Source organism: Marmota marmota, unplaced genomic scaffold (genome assembly GCF_001458135.2).
Source record: "Marmota marmota marmota unplaced genomic scaffold, marMar, whole genome shotgun sequence".
NCBI classification, from domain to species: Eukaryota; Metazoa; Chordata; class Mammalia; order Rodentia; family Sciuridae; genus Marmota; species Marmota marmota.
The window spans coordinates 63,600,999-63,620,730 of record NW_026000174.1 but is presented as its reverse complement, the minus strand read 5'-3'; the positions used below and the strand labels follow the sequence as shown (position 1 = coordinate 63,620,730).

The following is a 19,732-nucleotide window of genomic DNA, read 5'->3' as shown; positions in this document are numbered from 1 at the left end:
CTATGAGACTCTGTATCAAAATGAAAAATAAAAAGGGCCAAGAATGTATGTAACTCATTGGTTAAGTGCCCCTGGGTTCAATCCCAGTACCAGAAAAAAAAAAAAAAAAAAAGATTTGTTCTTGGGGTTTGGGCTTAGTAGTTAGAACATGTGCTTGACATATTTGAGGCCCTGGGTTTGGATCCCCAGCACCAAAAACAAACAAATAGATTTGCTTTCCATCTCTAGTTTTCAATACTTTGATGATGATATGCCCAGATATACCTTTGTGTGTGTGTGTGTGTTTGTTTCAAGTTGTGTTTACTGAATATCTCAAATCTGTAAATTTCTTTCACCAGATTTGTGAAATATTTGGCTATTATTTTTTAAAATATTTTTTCTTTTTTTATTGATTTTATTTTTTTAAATACACAACAGCAGAATGCATTACAATTCTTATTACTCATATAGAGCACAATCTTTCATATCTTTGTATATAAAGTATGTTCACGCCAATTCATATCTTTATACATGTACTTTGTGTTTTTTTGCATTACAATTCTTATTGCACATATATACCACAATTTTTCATATTTCTGTTTGTATATAAAGTAGGTTGATTCCCAATTTGTGTCTTCATACATGTACTTTGGATAATGATGCAAATATTTTTAGTTGTAGATGGGCATAATACCTTTATTTGCCTCACACTTGCTAGGCAAGTGCTCTACCCTGAGCTACAACTCCAGCCTTCCTTTTTTTTTTTCTTAGTTGTAGTTGAACACAATACCTTTATTTCACTTATTTATTTTTTTGTGGTGCTGAGGATCAAACCCACGGTCTCGCATGTGCAAGCGAGCGCTCTACTGCTGAGCCACAACCCCACCTCCCCTACACTCATTTTTAATGTTTTATTAGGGTCTCGCCAAGTTGCTTAGGACCTTGCTAAATTTATGAGGCTGACTTTGAACTTGCAATTCTCCTGCCTCAGCCTCCTGAGTCACTGGGATTATAGGCATGCACTACCACACCCAGCTTAGCATATGAATTTTTAAAATGTCTTCTGCCAAAAAAGCTAAGGAGCATTTATTTTATTCTTTTGAGGACAATCTCAGCCTCTGATAGGGAGAGTGTCTGAATGAAGCATAGATGTCTGGAATCCAGGGGGTGAGGCAGCAGATAATTACATCCTGAACTTCTGCAGAAATACTTTATCTCATAATGAACTCAATGAATGTCCATATTTGTTCTCTGGCTCAATCTGCCCACTGGGTCAAATAGGTGCTGAGGGTAGGACTTGGTATACCTCTTAACCATGGAGTGATCTAGCTAGACAGATTCCACCATTTATGAAAAAAGAATTTAATTTATTTTCTATTTACAAAATGTAAAAAAGTATCTTAGGTATAAAAATCTAAATGTCTAAGAGGGGATCAGTCAAGAACACCCAACTACCACGCTGCATCCTTCAGTCACCAGAGCGTGGTGTCAGGAAGGTGGAGACTAGTAGGTTCAAAGGGTGAGCCACAGCCTCGGCAGAGGGGAGGGGTGCAAGGAGTGGAACATGGCAGGAAAGGAAGGAAAGGGCGGAACTGAGGTAGGGGACAGGAGGCACTACGCACAGGAGTCTGTTGGGGAACTCGTGGAACTTGTGAGAACACAACTGGCCCAAGCATGTCCTAGGGAAGTCCAGCTATTTCCTGGTGCAGAGGCCGATCCTTCCTGAAGAGCTTCTATCAGGAAGGAAAGGCAGCCATCAGTGTGACAAGAAGCAGTCACCTTCGGACTTGCATGAACTCCTTGCGCAGCCACAGAGAGTCCTGGTAGAAGCGTGGGTCGCCCAGTCTCACGGCCGTCCGTTTGTAGAAGTAGCAGTACAGCACTGCCGCTGGGGACAGAGCAGAGAAGAAGCCTCTGGGGTGACCCTGAGAACTCCTTTAAGGGCGGGAACCCAGCCTCCAAGCTGAGGGCCTGCCTCAGGGCTTCCCACTGCCTCCATGCAAGGAGTCTTCTGTTCTTGACATGACTGTCCCAACCATCCCAGGCCAGCTGTGAGGGGCTACAAGGCCAGGATCAAGGCCAGCACAATAAGTAAGCCTGAGGCTGCTGTGGTCCTTACCCAGTCTCTGGAATACAAACAGCGTTTGAAGTCCATCTGTCCAAACAAAGCTGTTGGAATTTTTCCAGCGTAAGTTCTGAAGAAGATATGAATAGAAAGGAAAGGGTTAATAGCTGCATGTGGCTCTAACGTCTCCAACTTGTTTAGAGGCAGAGATGCCACTTGGTAGAAATTCATGCTATTCCCCCCTCCTTCCTGCTTTCTGTAAGGCCAAGGAGTGTTTCTTTTTTTTACTGAGGATTGAATCCTTTGTTAGTGGAGCTGCATCCCAAGACCTTTTTATTTTGAGACAGGGTCTTGCTAAATTGCTTAAGGCCTGGCTAAATTGCTGAGGCTGGTCTTGAACTCACAATCCTCCTGTTTCAGCCTCCCAATTGCCTGGATTACAGGTATGCGCCACTAAATCCTGGCTGAAAGAGTGTTTCTGAAAGGAGCCTCAAGCTCCTCCTTTCTTTTTCTTTTAATATTTTTTTAGATGTTTGTGGACCTTTATTTTATTCATTTATTTATATGCGATGCTGAGAATGGAACCCAGTGCCTCACACATGTGAGGCAAGTGCTTTCCCACTGAGCCATAACTCTAGCCCCTCAAGCTCCCTCCCCTTTTTTTTGGTACCAGGGATTGAACTCAGGGGCACTCAACCACTGAGTCACATCCCCAGCCCTATTTTGTATTTTATTTAGAGACAGGGTCTCCCTGAGTTGCTTAGCACCTCCACTTTTTGCTGAGGCTGGTTTTGAACTTGCAATCCTCCTGTTTCAGCATCCTGAGCCGCTGGGAATACAGGCAGGCTCACGGGAGCTCCCTTTTTTTGATGCAAAGAGGATACCTTTAACCCTGAGGGAGGAAGTCTGAACTGAGGTATTTATCCCCTTTCATTCCACTGCCTTTGCCAAGCAGAAATGATATGGACTGTATCAGGAGTTCTGCTGCTGTCTTGCCTTGAAAATGTCAAGCTCAGCTCCTGTTAGATAAAAGCTTTGGAACACTCAGTGTAATCAGATCAACAGCTTTAGCAGACAAAGCCAGGACCTATTTATGTTCCAGCACCTGGAGTACAAAATCCCTTACAGGAGGCAGACACAGTGTCACATGCTTGTAATCCCAGCAACTCAGGAGGCTGAGGCAGGAGGCATAAGTTCGAAGCCAGCCTCAACAATTTAGCAAGATCCTCAGCAACATAACAAGACCCTGTCTCAAAATAAAAAATAAAAAGGACTGGGGATGTAGCTCAGCAGTAAAGCACTCCTGGGTTCAATTCCCAGTTTAAAAAAAGTCACCTGCTGGTACCATTTTCAGACTTCAACATTGTTCTGTTCCTTCCCTATAAGCTTATTTATCTCCATGAGATCACAAACTCTGTCCCCAGGCAGCTCATCAAAACAAAAAAACTCTAGTAATGAAGGGACTAGAGACCCTGAGTATTTTGTTTGATCGACTGATTGTGGCCCAGGGCTTCATGCATGCTAGGCACAGGAAAGCACCCCACCATTGAGCCATGTCCCCAGCCCAGCCCATCAAAAAAAAAAAAAAAAAAAAAAAACCTCATGAAAGATGCACAAGATATCCAGAAATGGAAGAATTTATGTAGTACCCTGTATCAACCCATCTACCCAGGTAGCTAAAACAGATTCAACTTCCTGTTTTAGCTCTGACAGGCCTCTTTGGTGCAAAGGTACACTGAATAGTCCAGGAGAGTCCTTAGACTCTTGGATAAGGCTGTTGTTCAACACAGAGAGCTAGACCCAAGTGCCTTTTGAAACTCTCATGTGCCCAGTGCTCTATCACATCACTTTCATTTCACCTATCTCCCACCAAGGAGGTGGAGGGAAGCACATGAGTGATGCTGGATTCCCAGGGAAAAGATCTTACTAGCTCTTTAAAGATCTGAGAATTTAGAACTCCACTCTTACCATGACCCAGACATGAAGGGAGATGCTGAGCGCAAAGTACACAGCTGTCAGGATGATGGTCCCTTTGAACTTATGGAATAGGAGGTTGACCAAGCCAGCCTGGAAGACGAAGGTGTTGAAGAACATGAGGAAAATGATGATGATGTTGAAGAGGATTGCAATATCCTGGATGCTGCAGACATATAAAACATAAGACGGCCAAATGTGTGAGGACCCAAGAGCTGGGGACAACTTGAGATCTGTCCTGCCTTGAGATATAGTCACCCAGAACCCTCACCGAAAGCATCAGCTTTAGGACCCAAATGACATGAAGCTGCAATTACCCAGAATTATAGCCCACAGACACGATGTGCTCCTCTGACAGTCCTAATTTAATAAACCAATGAGGCATTTCTGAGAACCTAGTTTTCTCCCACACACACCAAATCTGTGTGTCACATACCTGGTCCTGACAGATGATTTCATCTGGAAAGACAACAATGGACTTTCCCCATCTTTGGGTGGCCAGTGCCTTCATGCCATCCAAGTCCCAGTTCAAACGTTCCCCCTCTTTAGAAAAACTTTCCTGCAACCCCATTAACTAAAGTAAATCCCCCCTCTCACTGCAGCTAGTTTACATCCACGTCTGATGTCACTATATTAAAATCTTATTTTGCTATACTCCGCCATTGTCTCTCCAGGAGAACAGAAACCCTGAGGGGGAACTGGTCAGGTTACCACTGCAATTACAACACTGGCTGCCAGGCCAATGAATGCTCACTGAACAAAGGAAGTTCCTTCCAGGAGTGTGGTTTGCAGCTTATGAACTGCCTCACGAAATCTGTAAATTATTGTGGAGAATAAATGCCAATACTTTCTATCCTATAGGAGTCATATATTATTAATGTGATTGTTCTTTTTTTTAAAAAAAAATATTTAGTTGTAGAAGAACACACAGTATCTATTTATTTTTATGTGGTGATGAGGATTGAACCCAGTGCCTCATACATGCGAGGCAAGCACTTTACCACTGAGCTATAGCCTCAGCCTCATGATTGTTCTTTCAACCTGCTATATTGTAATTCTCTTTTAAGGCAAAGACAGTATTCTATCCCCAGATGAACAAAATGACAGGGTTAGTAGACCTTCATTTCCTATCTAAACTGTTCTCCAACTCTTGTTAGACATACATAAAAACAGAAAAAAAAGGTATATAAAAAGAGGACCTGTGACTACATTTGTATACCATGAGAACTCAGGACATTGTTAAATTTCATTCTCCCTGGTATTTCTCTGATAATAACTATTTCATGTGGCAGGGACTGAATCTAGGGCCTCATGAATGCAAGTATACATGTAAGTACACATGCTACCACTGAGCTACAATCCAAGCCCACCTACTAATAACTTTAAAAATGCTAAGTCATGAACTTAATTAAGCAGGGCCTTCAAACTGCCTAAGTTCAGCTTTCCAGATCTACCCTCCGCACTCACATGAAGAGCACCAACTGGATGACAGGAGCTATTCGGAGTAGCTCTGAGAAGGAATTGACAAAGAGGTCATAGGACAGCAGCAGGAACTGCAGGGACAGCACCAGGCTGTAGTTACTGGTCTGAAGCATCTTTCTTCTGCTTTCTTGGGCCTCCAAGGGCACATTCCACAATTCCCTTAAAAAGAGTTCTTGGTTCTCTCCCCAGCACTGAGGAGAAGTGTCTAAGTCTTCCAAATCAAGAGCTGTTGCCCTTATTCTCAGACAAGGACCTGTTGGGGCAAAAAGAGAGGCAAGGTTAGAAATCCATTAATATAATAAACATTTACTGAGCACCTACTACTGTATGTCAGGCATGATTCCAGATGATTGGGATACATTAGTTAACAAAATCAACAACCAAAAAACCCACTTTGTCATTCCTTCTGGGGACCCTCACAGTCAAACTTTCTCCATGCCAGGATCCTTCTAAATGCAGAACTTCTCTAACCAAAAAACCGAGGGGTACTTCAGAGAAGAGTCTGCCTGATCATGTAGCAATAGTAATGTTAACAGCAGTCATATACATCACTTGCAGTGAGCCAGGGACTGTTGTAAGCACTAACATTCAAATCTCATAATAACCTCATGAAATAGAAAACATGTTTATTCCTTTCCCCATTTTACAGGTGAGAAAACTGTAACAGATATGTGTATATGTAGGTCTATATGTCTGAGAGACTGATATGTAAGGAGGTAGGAAAAATATGTCCACATGGAAGTGGCAAGGGCAGAAAGAGCCGGGAGGAAACAGTGCTCTCCAAAAAAACTTTATGTTATGGTTGAGGAAGAAACACAGAGGCATCAAGTAAGGGGAGCTGGGCCTTTATTTTCATACATCTCAAGACCCACAAGCTGCTCTGTGATCCTGCAGCTTAGATCAAATCAAATTTTCAATGTGCTTTAAAGTGTTAGAGTGACTAAATTAGCATCTGTAAAATGTTTAAAGTCTACACTCTAAATTTAGCCTAACTACAATAAGATTTATTCCATGCTTGTACAATCATATCAAAACAAATTCTACTATAAAAAAATTCACAAATTCTTTTTTTATAACCACTTAATTCTAGGACTATCCTACAAATAAGCATTTTCACAGACATAATATCTATTTGCATGGAGATTCTAAAAGGTTAAAGCCCTCAACTAGCTCACTGGGTTTAGTCCCACCTTACTGGATGGATGAATGTGGCTTCTCTGAGCTTGAGTTTCCCCACTTATTAAATTAAATAATATTGATAGCTATCACCCAGGTACCAGCACCAGAATCAACTTGTTAACCAAGATAATTTCTTTTAATCCTTGCAACAACTCTGCAAAGTAGGAAAGCATTCTCCCCATGCTACACCAGGTCCGAGTTGTCACTCTTCCTGGTCGCAGAGCCAGGATTCCTAACTCGGGTGACGCACACACCACTTCACAGGCCTCTGGCGAGGTCTGTCAGGTAGACACACGTCGCTCTCCCGACTTGGACGCTCATCTCTTCCAGCGTAGGGCGGTGGGGACTCGCGAGGCACAGCCGCGCTCTTCGCCCTTCGTCCACCGCTACCTCCGGCCTTCGCCTTTTCTTGGGGCAGCTTCCCGCGTCCTTCCTAATCACTTAAAAAAGGGCTTGGCGTGGCAAAAAGCCCAAACCAAAAGGAACGGCAATAAAAATCCAGATTTCTGGGCACTCTCCCCACTGCTCATCAGTCACTCTCACCTCAAAGAACCAACGTCGGTTGTCATGGGGACACCATTCCGGCTTCCGGAAGCCGGCTTCAAATTCCGGAAGTAGATGGCGGACGCGGGCTCTTTCAGCAAACTGACCTCGGCTTCCTCTCCCCTCTCTACGGCAACCCAGCCTCCATGTTCGGGCCTTCGATTTCCGGGGCCCGCCTGGTCCTGGCCGTCCCAGCGTCGCCTTTCGCTGACCAGGGCTCCCGCCCACGTCTCCGGAGACCTTCCTTAGGGTCTGATCTTGGCGGCAAGCAGTGTATCAACCTGAACATTTCCGTCTCCTCGAGATGGGGTGGAAGGACAGGGCAGACGCGTTGTGACGCTCCTAGGCCCGACCCGGGAGTGGGGAAGAAACGCCGGTGGAGGAACCGGGTCGGGGAGCCGGCACCTGGCCGCGCAAGGAGCTGGTGATCCCGCGCCTGGGACTGCATTTCCCAGGCGGCCTCGCGCGCCACCGGAAGTGCTGCGAGCCTATAAGAGCGGGAGGCGGCGCCGGGCGCTTCACTGCCAGCTGAACCGGACTTGCCGGAGAGTCGGACCTCTACCTTCCAGGACACTGGGGAGTGGCGGTTCTGGTGTCGGGCTGAGAGAGGCGGGTTTCGGAGTCCCCGGCCCCGTGGCGTCCCACTGTGGTTAGGGGTGAGAAAGAGCCCGGGGTGGGAGTTAAGGGACCTGGGTTCCACTGCCGACTCCGCTGCTACCACTACCTCCTCTCGCGCTGTCGCGACCCCTCGCTTGGCCTCAGTTTTCCCTTTTAGGAAATGGACTCTCTTCTCCGTACCCTTCCTTCCACAGCTGGTGGTAATAAAAGGCAGGAACGCTTTCGGAAGCCTCAAAAAGCTGGCGGAGCCCGCACACCTGTTTTTCACCCAAGATTTGCTGGGACCGAGCGCCTAGCAGAGGAGTCAGAATAGGGCCCCTGGGTGCCTAGAATGGTTAGACCTGAGGCAGTCTGAAGGACTGTCTGTGATCCGTGGTGCTAAGGAGGACTTTGTTTACCTACATCCAGGCTGGAATAGTGGGCTACACACTCCTGAATCCCGACTTACGAAGCTACCTTTGGAAGTAAGGAGTCCTAGGAGCTGAGGAGGAGTAAACCAGAGTGCCTGTACCAGCTCAGCCGGTCGCCTTGGCCAAGTCACTTTCCTTCTTTGGGCACCAGTGTTAACAGTGTTTTTGATCTGTTAAGATAAAAGGTTAGGGCTTGAACCCAAGGTTTGGGTTTCAGAATTTTTTTTCCCCCAGTACTGGTGATGGAACAAGGGGCGAGCTACCTCTGAGCTACATCCCCAGCACTTTTATAGTTTAATTTTGAGACAGGGCCTTACTAAATTGTGGAGACTGACCTCAAACTTGGGATCCTCCTGCCTCAGCTTCTGGAGTGTTGGGATTACAGGCATATGTCACCATACTAGGCTTGAGTTTTAGGATTCTTAAAAGCCCCCCTATCCATCTATGAAGGAAAAGCAACAAACTGACTCTCTGTCCCTTCATCTGTGGTTGTAAATTATAAAAGTAACATTTACAGGAGTTTGAAATAGAGCTTTGTCCTGAATGGTGAATGGGCAATACTTCTTTCTTCTTTGGTACTGAGGATTCAACTCAAGGGAGCTTTACCACTGAGCTACATTACAGATCTTTTTATTTTGAGACAGGATTTCACTATGTTGCTTAGGGTTTTGCTAAATTGCCCAGGCCAGCCCCCAACTGCAGTCCTCCTCCCTCAAGCTCTCCAGTCTCTGGCATTAAGGCACATGTGTCACTGTGCCTGGAGTAGATACTCATTTCTAACTTCTAGGCCTGATCTTGGTTTAGCTCAGTCTAGGGGAATGCTTTCTGCCAAGGAATTAAGGAAAGTATTGGGTTAATGAATAGACTCCTTTGATCAGAGTCAATAAACTATAACCCACAGGCCAAATATGGCCTTCCTGAATGGTTTTTACATGTTTAAATGACTGAAAAAAATTTAAAGGGTAGACTTTGTGATACATGAAAATCATGAAACTCAGATTTTAGTCCCATAAATAAAGTGTTATTGGAACCCAGTAATGCTTATTTGCTAAGTTATTGTCTGTGGCTGCTCTGCACTACATCAGCAAAGTTCATGACATGGTTGTGACAAAGAACATATGTCCTGAAAAGCCTAAAATATATATTACCTTGTTCTTGCATAAGAGTTTACTAACTCCTACCTTAGGAAGGGGCTCTGTGCAGTGAGGGCAGAACAGGAATGATAGGCACATTCTGGAGTCCTAGCCCAGCCTGCTGTATTAGAACAAATGAATGCATGTTCTCAGCATTTGCATGTAATTTTCACTGCATTCTTCATTTCTTCTGCTTTTGCACTTTCAGGAAGGAGGGCTCTCCTGTGTATTATGAGCAAAGCAGTTTTAAGTTTCCTGCCTTCTATCAGGAAAGTGTCATCACCTGTGTCAGAGAGCAGTAAGTAATCTAGGACTTCTAGGGATAGGGATACAGTCCCTTTTGGATTATATTTCTTTACAAAGGAAAAAAATGTAGAAAGACATACTGTCAGATAGATGGAGCCTGCTGACCGAGAGCTCCTTCATGCTGACTTAACATTTCACCAATGGAGTGGAAGGTGTGTTAGCTAAACATGTGGTGACCTAAAGCTTCCTCTGCCTTTTCAGGAATTGGGGAGGCAGCTCTGAGACTGGGTAGCAAATCTTTGAGCTTAGTAGTTGAGTCATGAAACTGGGTGGCATGATTTTTCTCCTGCCAGCCTTCCTCAAGGAAGCTTGTTTTTCTTCCCTGCCTCTTAGACCTTAGTCTCTCAAAGATCACTGCTAACTTGGATCATTTTGTAAGAGTCTGGTGTCTATTCCTGCTTAGATGGATGCCCGACGCGGCATGTAATCAGGGCTATGGAGAGGCCTGGACAAATGCCAGGACCATGAGCTTTAGATCTTGTTTTGGTATTTTTTGGTACCAGGAACTGAACTCAGGAATGCTAACCACTGACCCACATCCCCAGTTCCCCCTTCCTTTTTTTTCCCTTATATATTTTATTTAGAGATGGGTCTCAGTAAGTTGCTTACGGCCTCACTAAGTTGCTGGGGCTGGCTTTGAACTTGTTGATCTTCCTGCCTCAGCCTCCTAAGCCACTGGGTTTATAGGCATGCACCACTGCACCCAGCTCTAGTTTTTTTTTTTTTTTTAATATACAAATATACATATATTTTAGTTGTAGATGGACACAATATATTTATTTTGTTTTATTTATTTTTGTGTGATGCTGAGGATTGAACCCAGGGCCTCACACATGTGAGGCAAGTGCTCTACAATCCAGCCCTAGGTTTTTGTTTTTTGAGATGAGGTCTCACTGTGTGACCCAGGCTGTCCTGGAACTTCTTTGCTCAAATGATCCTTCTGCCTCAACCTCCCCAGGCATGTGCCACTGCACCCAGCTACCATCCATATTTTTGTTAGGATAAAACTCCTATGACAGCAATAACTAAGAAGAGTTATAATGCTTGGCTCTCATGATATATTTTTTTAAATATTTTTTTAATTGTAGATGAACACGATACCTTAATTTATTTATTTTTAAATGTGCTGAGGATTGAACCCAGGGTTTCACACATGCAAGGCGAGCACTCTACCACTGAGCCACAACCCCAGCCCTCATGATGTCTTCACTATGTTTCTTCACTTGGTCTGACAACCTATGGTCAAGGGGAGATTATGGAGCTGTTGGCCTTGGAGACAGACAAATAGGGCTTTGAAACTCTCTGCCCACTCACTGGGTCCTGTGCTCATTACTACTTCTTTCTGAGCCTTGTTTCCTCATGTGTGTGAGAGGGGTGACTCTCCTCATGGGGTTGTCAGGAGGAGTAAAAGGGATGTGTGTAGATCTGGTGCTCTCAGTAAAGCTCAATAAATAGTTTTCTTATTGCTGTGCTTTTCTTTCAGATGAAAACAAGTCCTGCAAATGTTAAGTGTTTTGCTTAAGGTGTGCAGTTTGTAAGAATCAGAGGCCGTCCATCCCTCTGTCGTCAGCCTACTGCTGGGTCTAAAGGTGATGAACCAGGGGTTGTCCCTCCTTGGGAGCTATTGGCTGTTTCTTCTCTCTGTTAGATGGTTTAGAGGGACGGACCTCAACTGAGGGAACTACAGTCTTGTCTTCTTGGTGCGAGTCCATGGGACAGGACGACAGCCTGGAAGTCTGGGCCCATGCTGGCCACGTTTGCTAGAAGCAGGGCAGGGCTGGTCCTGTGTCTTTGCCTGCTTTTTTGTTTGTTTGTTTGTTTGTTTTAGCACTGGGGGTGGAACCCAGGGCCTCACACACGCTAGGCAAGGGCTCTACCACTGAGCTGTTCACCATGTCTTCTGCTCGACTTTCAGGAGCCAACTTCTCAGAGGTGTTAATATTAACCAGTCCTGAATCCAAAGTTGGTTTCTGAGTTTATCAAGTACACACGGAAATCTCAAAATAAACCTCTTGCTTTCTAGACCATGAGTTCTTGGTTCCTCTTTTTTCCTCTGGACTTTCCCCAGTAGATGAGAAAGCAGAAGTCTCAGGCCTAAAAACAGCTGAGGGGTATCACTCAATTCAAGGAATGAAGTGTGAGGATTCAGGTGAAGGCTTGATCTTACCTCCCCTGTGGGCATTAGCCCCAAGGAGTTCGCCATCTGGGGAGGAAGAACTTCCCTTTCGTTTTCTTTTTGCGGTACTGAGAATTGATCTCAGGGGTACTCCACCACTGAGCTACATCCTAGCCTTTTTATTTTATTTTTGAGACATGGTCTTATTAATTTGCCTAGGCTAGTGTCAAACTTGAGATCTTCTTACATCAGCCTTCTGATTCAAGCATATCTGTCTTGAAATCTAATTTTTTTTATCACAAACAGGATGCTCAAAATGTTCAAATATGCAAATACTTCAAAATTCAAAATCTCTGAAATCTGAAAACGCTTCTGCTTCCAGCCTGTAGTGTGTATACCCCTTTCAGGTCGTGCTGTTAGAAGTCAGGGCTTGGGCATTTGCAGCCTGGCCTGGATTTTGATTCCTGTTTCTTCTTGCCTGGATTGGTCCAGGTGAGGGGAGACTAATCCTAGGGTTCTGGACCAGGCCTTGTCATCCAGCTCAAGCTTGCTGCTCTGTACACTGCCAGTGCTGGGGTGGGGCCTCACTCATTCACTGTAACTAGACATGGAGTCCACTTTGCCTTTGAGCCCTTATGGGGGTGGTACCCAGGCTAATGATAGGGGAACTGAAGCAAAAAGTTTCCATACCATGGGCCAAGAGAGAGGTCAGTGTTATTTCTGCTAGTTGGTGTGTGAGATACACCTCAGCCAGCAGTGACATGTGATTTCTGCTTCTAGGAGTTCTTAATCAGAATGGCTTCAGGACAGTTTTACCTGTCCTGCCTTGTTCTGGGATCCCTGGGCTCAATGTGCATCCTCTTCACTGTCTATTGGATGCAGTACTGGCGTGGTGGCTTTGCCTGGGATGGCAGCGTACACATGTTCAACTGGCACCCAGTGCTCATGGTGTCTGGCATGGTGGTACTCTATGGAGCTGGTGAGTAAGAGGTTGGTATGGGAGGTATGATGGAGCCCAGGCTGGACAGGTCAGCAGTTCCCCTCTCCCAAGGCTGGCCTTTGTCAGTGTTGGGTTTGGGGCTGCTGGGGTAGAGTGGGTTGGAGTGCCACTGGGTCCATTTAGGGGAGGAAATGGTAAGAGTAGGGCATCTCAGAAGAGCAGCTTTACAGATACACTGGGACAAGTGTCAGCAAACTTCTGTGAAGGGCCAGAAAGTAAATATTTCAGGCTTTGCCAGCCATTCATCTATATCACAACTACTTAGCTCTGCCATTGTATTGTATGAGTAGCCACAGAAAAAATAGAAACAAGTCAGAAGCTTCCAGCTACACTAGAAGCTGAGGAGGAGGATCATAAGTTCAAGGCCAGCCTAGCAACTTTGTCAGAGCCAGTCTTGAAATTTTAAAAAAGGAGTGGGGATATAACTGAGTGTTGGAGCACTTGCAGAACTTGTGTGAGGTCTTGCATTCAATCCCTAGTACTGCAAAAGAAAGAAAGAAAGAAAATACATAAGCAAACAAGCAGCATGGCTGTGAATCCAGTAAAACTTTATAAAAATAGGCAGCAGGTGGGAGTTGGCCTGTGAGCTATGGTGGCTGACTCCTGCTCTAAGGCTGATGCTCCCCCGGCATAGGCAGGCCCCCAGCTGAGGCACTTGCTTACTCTTCCAGGATGCGTCTTTGCCTCATTGAAATCTTTGCCTTATAAAATGGGAAGTGAGACTCATCCCCCGCCCATGTGCACTTCATGTATCATCTGTTTTGTTTTTACTAGTTTGTGGGGTGGGGTCTGTTGTCTCCTTTTGATAAGTAAAGAAATAGAAAGGAGAGGCCCAACAGCCAAGAGGCAGAGCCTGGATTTTTTTCCCAGTGCTGGGGATGGAACTCAGGGCCTCATGCATGCCAAGTAGGTGCTCTTCCACTGAGTTCACCCCCAGCCCTTTGTATTTTCAAGACAGAGTCTTGCTAAGTTGTCCTGGCTGGCCTCAAACTTGTGATGCTCCTGAATCTCTGGGCTGACTGCTGTGTGCCACTGTACTTGTGGCCCCTTACTCTTTAACTGGCTCTTCTCTCCTCCCTTCATGGCTGCCCCACAAATGATGGGAAGTTGATAGATGCTGAAGAGTCGATGCCAGTATCCTAGCATTTCCTCCTCCCCTCGTTGGGAGGCTGGGTGGGATCACATCAGGGTGATTCCCCTGAAGTGTGGCTGAGCACAGGGGACTGAGGCTGAGCCCCAGGACTGCTCTCTCTCCTGCAGCATCATTGGTGTACCGCCTGCCTCAGTCATGGGTGGGACCCAAGCTGCCCTGGAAACTCCTCCATGCGGCCCTGCACCTGATCGCCTTTATCCTCACTGTTGTGGGGCTGGTTGCTGTCTTTCAATTTCACAACCACTCAAATATCGCCCACCTCTACTCCCTGCACAGCTGGCTGGGTATCACCACCGTCATCCTCTTCGCCTGCCAGGTGGGTCATCACCATCCGCTTCCTTTGGGTTCTTTGGGAGTTATTAGCAGCAACTCCAGATAGTCCCTCTGCTCACTGCCTGGAGAGGGTCCTGCTGGGCACCCCCTGAAGACTTGGCAGACTACATGGCTGGGCGAGTTGGTGCCTCCTGCGCTTGCCCTGTTCCTTATAGCCATCATGCAGCCTGTGTGCTATCCCAGAGCCCTCTGGGCCAATTTTGTCATAGCATGTACCATGCTGACTCTGATCAGCCACCTCCTTTCTGCTTTGCCCACTCCTGTGTCTCTTTGAACCAGAAGCAACTGTAGAAGTGGTTTCTGTATTCCAATCAGTCCTGCACTAGAGAGGAGTTTATGAGCAAGGACTGGCAAGCAGCAGACAGTCGAGGATGACTGGGTTTGCTGGGAGAGCAGGACTGGAGCTGAGGGTTTCCTGTACCGTTTTTGCTGCTTGTGTAATAGAAACAGACAGCCCACATGAGCGGCAAAGGATGGTGGTGGGGCAATGCTGGTGGGAAAGAAGGGCCAAGCAACAGTGATGGGCAGGAAGTGCTCGTGGAGTGGGTGAGCTGGTGCATCTCGTCACACATGGTGTAGCCAGGGACTTCCTTCTTGTGTCCGCAGTGGTCTCTGGGCTTTGCCATCTTCCTCCTGCCCTGGGCATCCCTGTGGCTGCGCAGCCTCCTGAAACCGATCCACGTCTTCTTTGGAGCTGCCATCCTTTGTCTGTCTGTTGCATCTGTCATTTCCGGCATTAATGAGAAGCTTTTCTTCAGTTTGTGAGTGCTCTGGGGTCCCACCTCTTAAGACAGAGGGGAGGCAAGAGGGTTTTCAGAAAATGCACTGTATAATCAATCATAGAACCCCCCCACGGGGCTGGGCCTATTCCCGATCTGGAAGATGAGAGAATTGGTGTTTAAATTGAGACTGGTAAATTGGTCAACAAATATTTATGATCAGGTTGATTTAGTACCTATTCTGTGTCAGAAACTGTTCTAATTGCTTTACATCTAATCCTCTCAACTGCCCTATGACATTGGTGATGATGTCATGCCACCAATGAGAGCACTGAGGCACAAAGAAACTAAGTAACTTACTAAGAATGCACAGCCAATAAGTGGCAGAACTGGGATTCAGGGTTAGCAGTCTGACTCCAGAGCTTGCATGCGTAACCACTGCTGCCCACTCTTTTGAGGTGGGGGGCATAGTGAAAAGCAAATAAGAGGCTGAGAGGTAGCTCAGTGGTAGAGCACCTGCCTATAAGCACAGGGCCCTAGGTTCAATTCCCAGGACTGCAAAAAATAAATAAGTAAGTAAATAAATAAATAAAGTTGAGGTCAGCCCTGGGTTTAGATCCTGGCTGTCTTATTTACTGGTTATGTAACTCTGGGTGAGTTAATTTCATCCCTTTGAGCTTCAATTTCCTGGTAAGTCAAAAGTATTATATAGAGTTTTGTTATTATAGCAGGGACTTAAAAAGTATGTTAAAATTCCAGGTCACAAGTGGTCCCGAGAAGCTTTTGTTTCCTCTTTTAGTAGCATCAAGTCTCCCCCTGGGCAAAACCAGGTGGAAAAGTCTCTCAAGGACCCACATTGTCTTGTCATCTTTAGGAAAAATGCCACCAAGCCATATGCCAGCCTGCCCAGCGAGGCTGTCTTTGCCAATTGCACTGGGCTGCTGGTGGTGGCCTTTGGGCTACTGGTTCTCTACGTCCTTCTGGCTTCATCCTGGAAACGCCCAGAACCAGGGATCCTGACTGACAGACAGGTATGGCTGCTTGTCCTCCATTCCAGGGTGAGGTGCAAATAGGGCCAGATGTAGAGAAGGACCAACCAGGAAGGACGTGGGCCTTGCTGTGAAGACGGGTCCACTAGTCTGGTGAGAAGCCATGTGGCTTGAAGGTGGAATTAGGGTGGTTGACAGGGACAGTGGTTTCAGAGCAGCATATCCCAGTAGTGTGGCTGTCCAGGCTCAGCACCTCTCAGAATTCCTCCCTCCACCCCAATTCCTGTAGCACTGAGAGATGAGGTATGCATGGCTTTACCTTCCCTAAGGAAGTTCCTGAGTATGATGAGGGTATGTAGTAACTTCTGTGACAGTTTTGGGGCTAGGTTAGTGGGACTGGTGCTTGGTGACAAGTTGGGTGCTTGTAGCAAGTCTTGTCTGTTCTTGGGCTTCTGATGGTTGGAGGGTGTTAGGGTGTGGACCAGACTCGAGGACTTCGGGGCTTTCCTAAGAGATCTGGTGGCTTGGGCAGGGTCACCCTGCAAGTTGGGGGTCTCTATGAGCAGCTCAGGCCTGCTGTGACTCCTGCAGGTCAGGGGCAGTCTTAACTCCTGTGCTCTGCCTTCTTTCCAGCCCTTGTTGCATGATGGGGAGTGAGCCAGGGTGTCCCAGGAACAGTCAGCAGTTGATCTGTCCTCGCTTCAGAAGCTCTGCTCCACCTGAGCTCCAGGCTGGTCTCAGCAACAGACTTTCTTTGGGACCTGGGTTCAAACTTCTCTTTGCCTTGGTGTCAGGCCTGCTGTCTCCAGCCACTTACTGCCCATTTGCTTTTCTTGGTGGCTTTGGCTTCTCGGCGTTGACTTCAGGGCCTGCGTTTGCACAAGCTCTCCTTACCCCAGCCACTCTTGCTGTGTCTGCAGAAGTCCAGCTGGTTTCCCCTTTAAACTGTTAGGGATATGGCAGAAAATCCCAACAGTTTGGAAAAACTGGGACTCAACTGCAGCCCATAACGGGGGCCTTGAGGAAGGTCGGCTTTCCTGTTGAAGGCATGCATTTCAGTCAGGCCACCCACCAGAGAGCCGGCTTTATCTGCTGTCACCCATCCAGCCCTGGCCGGGTGTGCATCTGGTGGAGGGTGACCGAAGAAGGAGAGGATGGAGCAGCATCTGTGGAGAAGCCTGAGGGAGGGGGGTGTTGGTGCTCTGAGATAGTCTGTGTGGTATTTTGACCCTATGGCTCCCCCTCTTCTAGCTGCTGCTCCAGCTGGGGCCTGGATCCCGCCCTTTTCCTGTGACTTACATGCCTGTCACCACCAGGCAGCCCCACGAGTCCTGGTAACCTGCTGTCCCAAGAACAGACTACCTGTCCCCCAGAATCCTAAGAGTGATGAGTAGCAGAGGTTTCCTGGCCCCCTTTTCCTCCCTTGCTGGCAGGCCCAGCCTGTTCTCCTGGCAGGGCCCCAGCCCAGCTGATCCTTCCCTCCAGCCCACCATGAAGCAGGCCAGCATGGCACAGCACTGTGCCCAGCAGAGCCATCGCCACCTTCGGAGGAGTTTCTTGCTAAATACCAGGTGCTCCTGCTCCACAGTGGCGCTTGCCCAGGTAGACCTAGCCTCCTGTGGCATGCTGCAGCCCAAGCTTTGCTTTTCTGAGGAGAAAGTGGGTGGAGAGGTGCTGGCATGTGGCTCTTCTTGCCTTCTCCAAATAAGCCCTGCAGGTCCCAGGCTCCAGACTTCTGTGCTTAGTAGATAAGGATGAGGCTTGGGGTTTGCAGCCCTGTGCTCCCTGGCAGGTAGCCACCAGGTTGTTTACCCCAGTCTCCATTGTCAGATGTTGGCAGAAGGCTTGTGTCTGGACTTCCTGGTTGGATGAAAACTTCAGTGCTGCTGGGATGACTGCCAGGCTCCTGGGTCATGAGCAGTTCCCTGTCTCCATATGAGTGGGCATTTTACTTGTTTATTGAAGCTTGATTTCCATTAAATGTTTTTAAGAATCAAAGGTCATCATCGTCTGTTCAGGTTGCTTTAACAAATACCATGGATTGAATGGCTTCAGAAAACGTTATTAGGCTGGGTGTGGTGGCACATGCCTGTAATCCCAGTGGCTTGGGAGGCTGAGGCAGGAGGGTTGCGAGTTCAGAGCTAGCCTTAGCATCTTAGCGAGGCCCCAAGCAACTCAGCAAAACTCTGTTTCTAAATATAAAAAAGGGCTGAGGATTTGCCTCAGTGGTTCAGCTCCCCTGAGTTCAATCCCCAGTACCCAAACAAAAAACAACATGTGTTAGGCTGCAAGGCCAGGGTGGAGGCATGAGAGCGGTGGTGTCTAGTGAGGCCCCTTCATCACAGAACTCTTCTCCCTGGAACCACAGGTAGAAGGAGTGGAAGGAGCTCTCAGGGCCTCTGGTAAATGAAGACACTACGCCCACCGATGAGGGCCCTACCCTCACGACCCGATTACCTTCCTAAGTCCCCACCTGGTGACCCCATCACCCTGGGGGTGAGGTTTCCACATGTGAATTTGGAGAAGACAAAACATATCAAAAGCTTTCTCTGCTGAAATGACACTGCTGTTAATGAGCACTGGGGCAACTTGTAACAACCCCAGGGGCTGGGGCTGGGGCTCACTGGTAGAGCACTTACCTGGCACGTGTGAGGCACTGGGTTCAATTCTTAGCACCACATATAAATAAATAAATAAATAAAATAAAGATTAGAACAAAACCTCAGGACATGTCTGACCCTCACAGATAGACCTAGGGACAGGCCAGCCACAAGGCACTAAAAATCCACATAATTGTGTGTCTTCCTGGAATTGCATGTGATTCATGTATGTGTGGATGTCCTAAATAGTGGCTTTTGGGCACTGGCTCATCTTATGAGGAAGGAAATGTTTCCTGTTTTATAATCTAGAAAACAAGACTCAAAAAGGACAAATGATTGGCCTGAGGTCACCAGTCAGGAAATGGCAGAATTGGGATCCACAGTCTGCTGCCAGCCTTCTTCCTGCCTGCTGGGCACATACCTGTACATGCTGACACCAATCTATGATCAGGTACCTGTGACATGGCTGGGCAGAGAAGCTCAAGAACCAGGAGTCAAGTTTGGGTGAAATAGGTGCTGGGGGTAAAGGGGCCCTTTTCCTAATGTGATCAGCTGTAGATGCCACATGGTAGTGGAATGGATGGGAGGGCAGGTGGCTGACACTAGTGATAACACTAACTCTCAGAGCGCGAGTGCTCAGTCTGCACTTGAATCACCTTGTTGGTTCGCTTGAATCCTTTCCAATCGCTGTAAGATGGGCGCTCTCTTCTGACTTTACAGATCAGAGAGGCATAGACCTGAGTTCATGCAGCTGGTTGAAAGCAGAATCAGATTTCAAACCATGGATATTGGAGTCCATGGCCAAGTGCTTTCAGCCACTCTGTGCTGAGAACATACAGATGTGGCTGTGTGTGTGTGTGTGTGTGTGTGTGGTAGCCCTTATCAGCGCCACTCAGCAGTCCCTCCTGCCAACTGGGGTCCAGGGACCATCAATGATTGTTCTAAAAAGAACCAGGGGCTGGCATGGCTACAACTTCTGATCTATAGCTGAGCTTTAGCTTTTTCTTCTGATGTCCCAAATGCCCATCCAATCCCTAAAGACTCACTAAACTGTTAATCTGGTTAAAAAAAAAAAAAAGAAGCCTTTATACCAGTCTTATGCACGTCAGTGTGCTGTGTGTGTGTGTGAGCAG

The 19,732-nt window shown here is 46.9% G+C and overlaps 2 protein-coding genes and 1 long non-coding RNA gene across 12 annotated transcripts; 1 reads left to right on the top strand and 2 right to left on the bottom strand.

Annotated features, from left to right (window-relative positions):
- Positions 1 to 1,325: 1,325 nt before the first annotated feature.
- Positions 1,326 to 7,631, bottom strand: Tmem138 (transmembrane protein 138). Of its 3 annotated transcripts, none has more exons than XM_015478044.2 (5): positions 6,934 to 7,631; positions 5,486 to 5,753; positions 4,013 to 4,184; positions 2,099 to 2,174; positions 1,326 to 1,867 (listed from the first exon to the last, which is right to left on the bottom strand). In XM_015478044.2, the coding sequence occupies exons 2-5, from the start codon at positions 5,611 to 5,613 to the stop codon at positions 1,755 to 1,757; spliced, it is 489 nt and encodes a 162-aa protein (XP_015333530.1). In that variant the 5' UTR covers positions 5,614 to 5,753; positions 6,934 to 7,631; the 3' UTR covers positions 1,326 to 1,754. The 3 variants fall into 3 exon arrangements, with proteins under 3 accessions (XP_015333530.1, XP_048644896.1, XP_048644897.1); XM_048788939.1 differs by having other exon boundaries at positions 7,223 to 7,631; XM_048788940.1 differs by lacking the exon at positions 6,934 to 7,631 and adding an exon at positions 6,691 to 6,926.
- A 37-nt stretch (positions 7,632 to 7,668) lies between these two features.
- LOC107135892 (lysosomal membrane ascorbate-dependent ferrireductase CYB561A3) lies at positions 7,669 to 19,702 on the top strand. Of its 8 annotated transcripts, XM_048788931.1 has the most exons (9): positions 7,669 to 7,878; positions 8,249 to 8,435; positions 9,592 to 9,681; positions 11,173 to 11,278; positions 12,586 to 12,784; positions 14,066 to 14,274; positions 14,898 to 15,052; positions 15,885 to 16,041; positions 18,368 to 18,693. In XM_048788931.1, the coding sequence occupies exons 5-9, from the start codon at positions 12,601 to 12,603 to the stop codon at positions 18,407 to 18,409; spliced, it is 747 nt and encodes a 248-aa protein (XP_048644888.1). In that variant the 5' UTR covers positions 7,669 to 7,878; positions 8,249 to 8,435; positions 9,592 to 9,681; positions 11,173 to 11,278; positions 12,586 to 12,600; the 3' UTR covers positions 18,410 to 18,693. The 8 variants fall into 8 exon arrangements, with proteins under 8 accessions (XP_048644888.1, XP_048644894.1, XP_048644887.1 ...); XM_048788937.1 differs by lacking the exons at positions 8,249 to 8,435; positions 18,368 to 18,693 and adding an exon at positions 18,909 to 19,702; XM_048788930.1 differs by lacking the exon at positions 8,249 to 8,435.
- On the bottom strand, positions 12,809 to 18,670 carry LOC125612129. Its single transcript, XR_007342451.1, has 2 exons — positions 18,639 to 18,670; positions 12,809 to 13,286 (listed from the first exon to the last, which is right to left on the bottom strand). It is a non-coding gene; the product is annotated as an uncharacterized LOC125612129 (long non-coding RNA).
- Positions 19,703 to 19,732: the final 30 nt, after the last annotated feature.